The following is an 11,379-nucleotide window of genomic DNA, read 5'->3' on the forward strand; positions in this document are numbered from 1 at the left end:
ATCAGGTTTATTTTGAGTTTCATCCTGTTCATTGCTTTGTGAAGGATGTCAAGACAGGGAGTGTCTTATTGGTGGGTCACATTCATAATGGTTTGTACAGATTTGACATGTCAGCTTTCCAAGAATCCAAAGCTATTGTTTCGTCTCCAATCACTGCTCATGTTACTAACCTGGCGCCTCCTGCTTCTAGTAGTCTTGTTTTTTATTTGTGGCACAAAAGACTTGGCCACCCGTGGGATAAGACTGTTGCTACAGAACTTCGAAAATGTAATATAATTTCAAACAAGTCTCAATTGAGCTCAGTTTGTTCAGCTTGTCAACTTGGAAAATTTCATAAGCTTCTATTTTCTCTTTCTTCTACTGTGTATTCGGCTCCTTTTGAACTTGTTGTTGCCGATATTTGGGGGTCAGCTTCTATATCTTCTGAAGGACATTCTTACTATATTTCATTTGTTGATGCTTAGTTACTGGTAGTTAAGTAGTGGTTAGCTATCAACAGTTAATTAGTTGTTAGCAGTTACTGTCGTTGTTCAGCTAAAGGATGGTAAAATCATTCTTCTTGTCTTCTTTTTGAAGTGTGTTTCTCATTATGGTATTAGAGCTATAATATTTTTTTTTCTCATGGCAACTGATGCTATTTCGGGTAATGAAGATGAGCATCGGCAGTCGTTTAATACTGCTGCTCATGCAGATGGTTTTTCACATGATCTGGGCAATGCTTCTATGAGGAAGATTCAACAGTTTCCTAAGCATGATACTGTGAAACTTGGTGAACATAACTTTCTTTTGTGGAAGCAGCAAGTCCTATTGATTCTTGAAGGATATGGCTTGCATGAATTCATTCTTGGAACTGTTAGTGTTCCTCCACAATCAGTTGTTGATAAAGACAGTAATCTTGTTCCCAATCCTGAATTCTTGTTTCATAAACAACAGGATAAGTTGTTAGCCTCTTGGCTGCTAACTACCATTGGTGATGAGATCTTGGTTCATCTCACTGCTGCTCGATCTAGTTTTGATGTTTGGAATACTGTTGTCCGACGTTTTGCCTCAAAATCTGCTTTGACAGTCTCCGCCCTACGACACTCTTTGTATTCTAAAAAAAAAAAAGGCCAATTAACTGTGAAAGAATACTAGGCAAAGATCAAAGGCTTGTGTGATAATCTGATCGCTGCATGAAATACTGTTTCTGAACAAGAGCAGATTAGTGTTATTCTTGCTGGTCTGCCTGTGGAGTTTGAGTCGATTAGGATTGTGGCTTCTGCAATGCGGGTTCCTCTTGATCTTCTTACAGAAATGCTCGCTGATTGTGAAGCTCGCCAATAAGAATTAGTTTCCAACGTGACTTTTCAGGCTAACTTTGTTCAGCAACGTGGTAGCACTGATGACACCATCAGTAAAAGTGATAGAGGGTCTCGACCGCCTTACAGAGGTAATGGAAGATTTTCTCGAGGTAGAGGTCGAGGAAGAAAGTTTAATAATATTAAACCTCAATGTCAGTTGTGTGGACGTGTTGGTCATACTGTCCAGAAATACTATTATCGCTTTGATGAGAATTTTGAGGAGGTTTCTGACCAGCCTCTTTAGGCACATTGTCATCAGTTTCAGGGAACTTCAACTTCTTGTGTCGGACATCACTGCTGCTCTCATAGGACTGCTCCGACTGACTCTGCTGCGAATTCCAATCACGTATCCTATTCTTCGAATCCTGTGAACCCAACGGTGTGGTACCCCGATTCAGGCGCAACCAATCATGTTGCTAATGATTTGGATAACTTGCAGGGTGCAGCTCCCTATACAGGTAACCACAAACTTTACATGGGGAATGAGGCCTCTATACCTGTAGCTCATGTTGGCTCAGGTCTTCTTCAAACTGCCAGTAGAGTTTTTCGTTTGCACAATATCTTGCATGTTCCTCGTATTTGTAAAAATCTGTTGTTTGTAGCTCAATTTGCAAAAGATAATCAGGTTTATTTTGAGTTTCATCTTATTCATTGCTTTGTGAAGGATGTCAAGACAGGGAGTGTCTTATTGGTGGGTCACTTTTATAATGGTCTGTACAGATTTGACATGTCATCTTTCCAAGAATCCAAAGCTGTTGTTTCGTCTCTAGTCACTGCTCATGTTACTAACCTGGCGCCTCTTGCTTCTAGTAGTCTTGTTTTTAATTTGTGGCACAAAAAACTTGGCCACCTGTGTGATAAGACTATTGCTACAGTACTTCGAAAATGTAATATAATTGCAAACAAGTTTCAATTGAGCTCAGTTTGTTCAGCTTGTCAACTTGGAAAATTTCATAAGCTTCCATTTTCTCTTTCTTCTACTGTGTTTTCGGCTCCTTTTGAACTTGTTGTTGCCGATATTTGGGGGCCAGCTTCTGTATCTTCTGAAGGACATTCTTACTATATTTCATTTGTTTATGCTTACTCCAGATTTACTTAGCTTCATCTTTTTAAACATAAGTCTGAGGCTCTTGCAAAGTTTCTCCAATTTCAAAAATTTATTGAAGTTCAATTTGGCTATAAGGTAAAGGTGCTTCAAACTGACTGGGGGGGAGAGTTTCGGTCTTTTCCTCAAGCACTTTCTCCATTGGAAATACATCATCGCCTTTCTTGCCTGCACACCTCGGAGCAGAATGGTTTGGTCGAAAGAAAACATAGGCATATAGTTGATGTTGGCCTGACGATATTGGCTCAAGCGAATGTTCCTATGCATCTATGGGCTCATGCCGTCCACCTTATTAATCGGCTCCCAACACCTGTTCTTAATGGAAAGTCCCCATATGAGCTGTTGTACAAGTCAGTGCCTACTTACATGCATCTCAAAGTTTTTGGTTGTCGATGTTACCCTTATCTCAGGCCTTTCAACTCCAATAAGTTGCAATATCGTTCCAAACCATGTGTCTTTCTTAGTTATAGTCCTGTTCACAAAGGGTACAAGTGTCTTGATGATAATGGTAAGATATTTATTTCCCGACATGTGAAGTTTGATGAAACGTGTTTTCCTTTTTCTGCCCGCTCGAACAATGGTTCTGCTCTCCATGGGATTCGCCCTCATTTTTTGCATCAACAAACTCATGTCCCAATACTGGTGCCTGCTGTTCGCCTACAAGTCTGGTTACTTCTACTCCATCTGTTGCTTGTAATTCTCCTGCCTTGCAGCCTGGATTCACTGGTGCTTCTGTTTCAACTGATGAAGCTAGTTGTAGTCGTTCTGCCTCTTTGTCTACATCACATTCTTCTCCAGCTGATGCTTGTTCTAATTCCCATTCAGCTCCTGGCAATACTCAGATTGATTATTCTCCAGCTGCTGCATGTTCAGATTCCCATTCAGCTCCTGGCAGTACTCAGGTTGTGGAGGAGGTGGCTACTCCTCTTTTCAATGCATCCTATGCAAACCAGGGCCAAAAGTGGCACTTTCAAACCTCGTATTTTTTCAGCTGAACTGCATGATACTGAACCTGTCACAATTGCTGAGGCCTTTTCTTCCAAGGAGTGGACTCTTGCTGCCCAACTGGAATATGATGCTTTGATGGAAAACAATACATGAGATTTGGTTCTTCTCCCTGCCAATAGGCGAGCAGTGGGGTGTAAGTGGATATTCAAGCTTAAGCGTCATTCGGATGGGTCTATTGCTTGGTATAAGGGTCGTTTAGTGGTCAAAGGTTATCTTCAGGAAGCTGGAATCGACTTCCATGAAACTTTCAGCCCCGTTGTTAAACCAGCCACAATTCGTGTTGTTCTAGCTTTAGCAGTGAAGTTTGGCTGGCCGTTACGACAAATTGACATCAATAATGCCTTTCTTAACGGTGACTTAATTGAGGAGATCTACATGGTCCAACTGTGAAGTTTGATGAAACGTGTTTTCCTTTTTTTGCTCGCTCGAACAATGGTTCTGCTCTCCATGGGATTCGCCCTCATTTTTTGCATCAACAAACTCATGTCCCAATACTGGTGCCTGCTGATCGGCCTACAAGTCTGGTTACCTCTACTCCATCTGTTGCTTGTAATTCACCTATCTTGCAGCCTGGATTCATTGGTGCTTCTGTTTCAACTGATGAAGCTAGTTGCAGTCGTTCTGCCTCTTTGTCTACATCATATTCTTCTCCAGCTGATGCTTGTTCTAATTCCCATTCAGCTCCTGGCAATACTCAGATTGATTATTCTCCAGCTGCTGCATGTTCAGATTCCCATTCAGCTCTTGGCAGTACTCAGGTTGTGGAGGAGGTGGCTGCTCCTCTTTTCAATGCATCCTATGCAAACCAGGGCCAAAAGTGGCATTTTCAAACCTCGTATTTTTTCAGCTGAACTGCATGATACTAAACCTGTCACAATTGCTGAGGCATTTTCTTCCAAGGAGTGGACTCTTGCTGCCCAATTGGAATATGATGCTTTGATGGAAAACAATACATGGGATTTGGTTCTTCTCCCTGCCAATAGGCGAGCAGTGGGGTGTAAGTGGATATTCAAGCTTAAGCGTCATTCGGATAGGTCTATTGCTCGGTATAAGGGTCATTTAGTGGTCAAAGGTTATCTTCAGGAAGCTGGAATCGACTTCCATGAAACTTTCAGCCCCGTTGTTAAACCAGCCACAATTCGTGTTGTTCTAGCTTTAGCAGTGAAGTTTGGCTGGCCGTTACGACAAATTGACATTAATAATGCCTTTCTTAACGGTGACTTAGCTGAAGAGATCTACATGGTTCAACCCCCTGGCTTTGAGCAACGTTATGGTAATCAAAACTTGGTGTGTCGATTAAAGAAAGCTCTGTATGGCCTTAAACAGGCTCTATGCGCTTGGTTTTCCAAACTTAGAGATTTCTTACTTACTTCTCGGTTTGTGCTAGCAAAGTCAGATGGCTCTTTATTTATTCGGAAAACTGGAGGTATGTTGCTATATGTGCTGGTTTATGTCGATGACATCATTGTCACTAGTAATCATCAAAGCAGCATTGATGAATTTGTCACAGCCTTGGATACACAATTCCCTTTGAAGGATTTGGGGCCTCTCAGTTATTTCTTGGGTATTGAAGTCTTGCCTACTACCAATGGGTTATTCTTGAGTCAACGCAAATATATTATTGACCTTTTAAAGAGAGCTAAAATAGAGTGTGCAAAGGGTTCTCCTACTCCCATGGCGACTTCGACGCGTTTATCTCAACATGATGGTAGTGCTATTGAAAATGAGTCTGACTATAGGAGTATTGTGGGTGCCCTTCAGTATGTTCTTATCACTCGGCCTGACATTACATTTGCTGTTAATAAAGTCTGTCAATTTATGCATTAGCCTCTTGATCAGCATTTTAAGGCTGTAAAACGAATTCTTTGATATCTTCAGAATACTGTGGAGTATGGTCTTCATTTTAGTGCTGCTACCCACTTGGATCTAGTCGGTTTTTCTGATGTGAACTGGGGCACTGATATTGACGATAGGCGGTCCACTACAGGTTTCTGTGTGTTTTTTGGTGGTAACCCTGTGGCCTGGGGATCCAAGAAGTAACTTGTTGTCTTTAGGTCCACTGCGGAGGCTGAGTATCAAGGACTTGCTCATACTGTTACTGAGATCGTGTGGCTTGAGTCTCTCTTGTCTGAATTGCATATTGTTCCTTCCAAGAAAGCTACCGTATGGTGCGATAATTCTGGGGCAGTTGCTATATCAGCCAATCCAGTGCTGCATTCGAAATTCAAACATGTGGAATTGGATTTATTTTTTGTGAGGGAAAAGGTTACTGCTGGACAGTTGATTGTGGGGCATGTCCCAGCTCAGGATCAAGTAGCAGATATTTTCACTAAACCCTTGTCTGCTCCTATGTTTACAAAGTTTCGCTCGTGTCTCAAAGCTCTTTCCAAACAAGAACCAACAGCAAAGGTCAAGTAGCTGGAGGCATATTAAGGAATAAAAGAAAGTATTATAGTTACTGGTAGTTAAGTAGTGGTTAGCTATCAGCAGTTAATTAGTTGTTAGCAGTTACTCTCCTTACACTTTATTGTTTAAGTCTGTATAAATACAGCAGCTGGTTGTTTAGCTAAAGGATGGTAAAATCATTCTTCTTGTCTGCTTCTTGAATTGTGTTTCTCATTATTTTCATTTTAAATTTTAACATATTATGTTGAATTTAATTTTTTTTAGAATAAAAATATTAAAATTTAAGATAAAAGTGTTAAAATGACATTAAATTATAAAAAAAATGCAAATAACATCTTTTTCCATTTTCGCATTCTTAGTCAAGTCTCCTCCTTTTAACTTTTCCAAAATGGGTTCTGGCGGTAGCCAAGATAGCGGCGGATGGAGCGCTGCTGCTGTAAGAGGAGTAGGCCCACCCAAAGGCGGAGGCGGTGGTTCAGGAATGATGATAGCTCCTGGGAATTGAGGTGCCAAAACTATTTCGAGAGCAATCCCAAGGATTATTTTTCTGCTCTCCTTCAAGCAGGAAATGGCAACAAACATTTTGCTATAAGACATGCTTATATTATATATCTCATCTTTTTTCATGTATTTAGTAAAAGTATTACATGACTAATTAAATATATTTATGTTTTACAACTATTTGTATGTCATTTATCTCTTCTTTCTCTTTTAGTTATTACTCTTCAAACTTTATTGTTATCACATTATAAACTCAAAAGTTATTGCCATAAATTAACAATCCAAAGCTAAATTGCATTCATTAAACAGAAAATAATACGAAGTTGAATTACAAGCACAACAAGTAACAAGCATCACATTGTGACAAAATAATCAATAAAAAAAAGAGTAGCAATTTATGATCACAGCAATTTAGAGGGTGGCCAATTGTTGTATGTTTACAGGGTAAGTATAGGACTGTGATTGGTAGGCAGACTGTGCAAATATAACATTGGCAAGTTCAGTGGGATGAAAGGCATCCCAAAACAGGTATTTCCTTCTATCAGCACATGGTTGTTGAAGGGGAAGGCATGTTATTTGCCCATTGTTTCTTCCAACTCCACAGCATCCTTTGTCTATTACTTCAAACCCTATACGTATCCACAATTTTTTATGCAAATACATCAACATTTATTTCATATCAAAGTTATAATATTTATAATACTGGTAGATTACCGTAAGCGGTCCCATTTTGATAAAGATCATTGCTGCTTTTGTAAGAATCCAGGTAAACGAATTTGGCTCCTTGCAGTTGGCCACCGTTGAAACGATCAACCAGCTTTCTTAGCTCACTGTTGAAAAGAAGGATTGCCTTGTTAATATTTTCATTGCAGCGGCTGCTATTACCATGGTACCGAGCTAGTTGATATGGTATGCATCCGATTGGTCCAACTGCTGTTACTATCACCTTTCTTGCTCCTAAGCTATGTAGTTGCTGAATTATATATCAAACATAGATTTAAAGTATTGGTCACTTGTATATTTATTGAGCTAACCATTCAAATCCCAATAACAGCAATTATTGATACTTACGGTTAGCTGGCGCGTGTAGTCCTGAATAAGTGCATCGGCATAAGCTTTAGTAGTGAAATCAGAACTAGTTGTGTAGAAATTTGGCATAAAGTAGTTATTAAGATAATCATTACTTCCCAGCCCACAATAGTAAATGCACGTGTTTAGATAGCTGCTCAAAGCATTGGTGTCTCCTCTGAACAACCTTCTCATTTGTATCACCGTATTTGCGAAGTTAGCGACTTGTCCGTTCATCGATGAGTGGGCTCCCTACACTCAAAAGTTCCATACAATCATCGTTATAAACATGTTTCAACTTGGATATATCGTGATTATGAACGTAATAGGTACCAGATTGTCGCCAGTTTCATCACGAATACCAGCAGCGCCCGAGGCATAATTAACACCACGCAACAGTTCAGGGCCACGAGCCCTCGAATAGGGAGGAATGTAGCGTGTAAACCCCATAAGTTGAGCTGCGATTTCAGTTTCTAATTAGGAAAGCAACAACGTAAAATAACCAAATATTACTGATACATATATGGAGGAGTTATTTACCAAGAGCGTCAACAAAAGTTCGACCATTAGTGAAACGACCGGTGGTACCCTGAGGAAAGTCGATGCCATAAGGCCTGTAATTAGCCCTAGCAAGTGTAAGCATACCATTGTTATTTCCATTATCCACCAAGGAGTCACCGAAGATGAAGAAGCATGGTACTTGAGATTGCTGACGCCGGGGCCGAGGCAGTCTTTGCGACCATCCTCTACCATTAAAGAAGACGATGATCAAGCAAACCAACAAAGATAGCTCACCAACAGTCTTCATATTTGGATACGATCGAGCTCTGGAATAAGCACTGATCCCCATGCAGATGAAGGCACCATTTATATAGCCCTAAAAGGGAAGTGAGGGTTTGTTTTGGGGTATAATGGGGTTCACGTGCATGGCATGCAAAGATGAGCCATGAAATTGGGGTTGAGGGAGTGAGCCGTCGTAACTTTTAGTTGTGATGGTCACTCATCACTCATGTGTCACATAAAAGAATATACTTTATATTGAAGCAGCAGCGGTGGCGGAAGTATCTCGTGATCAACTTGTTGGCCACCACAACCTTGCTAGCTTAGCCTACAACATGATCCCATCTCCCTATCCTGACGTTCACCCATTTAATTGAAGTATTTATAATTAATATATATATGTGAGAAAAGTAATACGAATTTGGTAGTATGAAATAAAATATAATTGCTGTCCATGGATCACATTGTGACTCCTATTTTTATTTAATTCCCAAGTTGACTTGAGATGAGCGCTCAAGCACATAATGACCTAAATTACAATTAAAATATGGAGAATCATTTGTGTATTAACACAAACCCTATATAAGGAACATCAATGGTCCCACTCTTGATTGGATCTTTCGTAATTATGAAGGCGTATTGTAGATGTACAGTTAGGTTGAATATAAGTGAGTGAGATACTATTCTTAATTAAAGCAGTCAAAGATAGTGGGATAATTAATTTGTGTAGTTATGAGTAGAGTAAAAGTAACAGGGAGGGAATGAGCATCCGAAGAATTCTTGTAGAGTCGGAAGGTGATGATAAGGGAAAAGTTATAGCGAGCCAAAACAAACTTCACACAGAATCACATGATCATTAAAGCAATAATGTTGGTTGCTCTGCTCGATCGTGGTAAATCTGGTGGTAGCTGTGTGTTGGTGTAGGTCGTCGAGAGTGGGGATATGTTAAAAATAATTGATGATCTACTGGAAATTGTGAAAGAGGTAACGAATTTGTATGGTAGTAAGTGGTAACATATATTTTCCTTATTCCTTTAACATTAATTTCCGTTGTGCTCTTAGCAGCCTGAATCTTTCCTTACCTCCCATGGAACATACAGGAGATCATCATAAACTCTATTTCATATACGCGTTTGGACCTCTAGTGAATTTTTTGGGACAATAGGATAAAACTAACCAAAAATTTGTAAAGTAGGGGTAGTTAATGTCACACCCCAAAAGTGACGGATTCAAAAGAAGGGTATTTAGATGTGAAGGTTGCTTGTTTTGGCCTACTATGATGGTTAGTCCACCAATTTATAGGCTTTTAGCGAATTAAAGTTTGACGTAAAGTATTCGCCGTAGGAGTATCTCAGGATTTATTCTCGTAGTATTCTTCAATTGAATATAGAGTACGACAAGCGAAGAGTACGCTTCAGGGTTTTGATTGAGCATGATGCGCCTACAAAGTATATGTTAATGCTGTAAAGGGGTAAAGCGTCTTTAAGGCGACAACATCTATGAGTTATCGCCATAGGTACGGTATGCAAAGTTTTCTCAAAAGATGTGCAAAATGAGTTCTGTAATTGATTGAGAGTCAACTGAATACATTGACCGATCAAATAGCTTTAGCATCGAATTTTATTTTATTTTTTCTTCGATTTTTGTAGGACATTTAAGAGACAAATGTTAGAATTGTAAAATAATATATGATATAACCTTAAAACTATAAACCAGGATCTATCATGTCAAATCATCAAAAACAAATCAAGAATAAAATTAGATGCGGAAGTGTACCTAAATTCATCGATTTCTTGAAATGGACATATCTTACGGTTTTGATCTTCCAAATTAGTACACAATTAATCTAGAGAAGGTGGCTCTCTCTTTTCTAAAAATGTGATATTAAAAAAGTTACCTTGTTGTGTAATTTAGGGACCATAACCCTAATACCCATCATCAATTAAAAATTAGTTAATAGAGTATCTACACATATTTTACCCATACTTTATTTAATAATTAAAGCCCAATAAATTTTAACCAAATTAGATCACTTTTAATTTGGGCTAACCTATTATGATAGTAAATAATAGCATGTAATTACCCTTATTATACATGTGATGTCCATATTTTCCAATAATCTCCCACTTGGATCTCATATATAGACTAATTACTATATAATTACATGTCATTACATAACCCTATGAGCTCAAAACTTTACTATCATATCCAAATGGTATTCCGAACAATCTCATCCATTAATTATGTTAACATGAAACCAAGGTGACTTTTGTTGCATATATCATAACTAAATCCATCCTTGATCACGTATATTAACACAACCAAATGACATAGGTCAAGTATGGATGTATAGCATGGAAATTACTATGCAGTATGATCTAAACATGTCTATTTCCAACTAGTCCTCCTTAAACCTCTGAGATCAAACCTTACCAAAATCAGAGTGTGAATAATCCAAATAAACTTTATTTTTGTAGAAAATAAAATTAATATCTGTAAATTGAAATAACTAAATATGTGTTTATAACATAAAAGCATTTAAAATTACAAACTCCTACTAAAATCAAATATCCTTAAATGACATTACACCCATATGAATAGTGTGCTCATGAAAAACCTTGGGTGGTAGTCCTTTAGTAAGCGGATTCGCAATTAAGGAGTTTGCCCCAATATGTTTTATAGACACCTAACCACTCTGAACTTTTACTTTAACAATAAGGAACTTAAAGTCTATGTGCTTTGACTTTAATGTGCTCCTATTGTCATGGAAATAAAGGACTACAATTATTGTCATAATTTGCACCCTAGTGACCAAATTTTACATCAAAATCGAAGTCTGTATACCTGATGACGTCTAACTTACTAGACCTCTGTATGTGAGCATGTAATATTTTGTTATCTGAAAATAACTTATAACCCTCTTGGTTGCTATTCAATGGTCCAAACTAAGGTTGCTTAAATATCTGCCTAACATCCCAACAATGGATGCAATGTCTGGATGTGCACATACTTGAATATACATTAAACTCCCCACTCTTGAAACATAAGGAATCTTATGTATTTCCTTAATCTCATAATCATTCTTGTGGCTTTAATTGAGACTATACTTATCATTAACAAACAGTATGTCATTAACATATAAAACCAAATATAGAAACTTACTCCCACTGA

General features: G+C 38.5%; 1 protein-coding gene across 1 annotated transcript; it reads right to left on the reverse strand.

Moving 5' to 3' along the window:
* Positions 1–6,633: 6,633 nt before the first annotated feature.
* LOC108463213 (GDSL esterase/lipase At1g33811) lies at positions 6,634–8,272 on the reverse strand. Its single transcript, XM_017763152.2, has 5 exons — positions 7,969–8,272; positions 7,762–7,886; positions 7,432–7,680; positions 7,075–7,333; positions 6,634–6,989 (listed from the first exon to the last, which is right to left on the reverse strand). Exons 1-5 carry the CDS (start codon positions 8,234–8,236, stop codon positions 6,772–6,774), a joined length of 1,119 nt encoding a protein of 372 aa, XP_017618641.1. The 5' UTR covers positions 8,237–8,272; the 3' UTR covers positions 6,634–6,771.
* Between the last annotated feature and the right edge of the window lie 3,107 nt (positions 8,273–11,379).

This window comes from Gossypium arboreum, chromosome 13, assembly GCF_025698485.1.
Source record: "Gossypium arboreum isolate Shixiya-1 chromosome 13, ASM2569848v2, whole genome shotgun sequence".
Lineage (NCBI taxonomy): Eukaryota > Viridiplantae > Streptophyta > Magnoliopsida > Malvales > Malvaceae > Gossypium > Gossypium arboreum.

Bases quoted from the DNA above. Each gene is read 5' to 3' on its own strand.
- LOC108463213 (XM_017763152.2), bottom strand. From the start codon at position 8,236: ATGAAGACTGTTGGTGAGCTATCTTTGTTGGTTTGCTTGATCATCGTC. The intron at 7,681-7,761 runs GTACCTATTACG...TTTTGAGTGTAG, and splicing joins ATGAAACTGGCGACAATCTG to GGAGCCCACTCATCGATGAA. The intron at 6,990-7,074 runs GTAATCTACCAG...GGATACGTATAG, and splicing joins TCAAAATGGGACCGCTTACG to GGTTTGAAGTAATAGACAAA.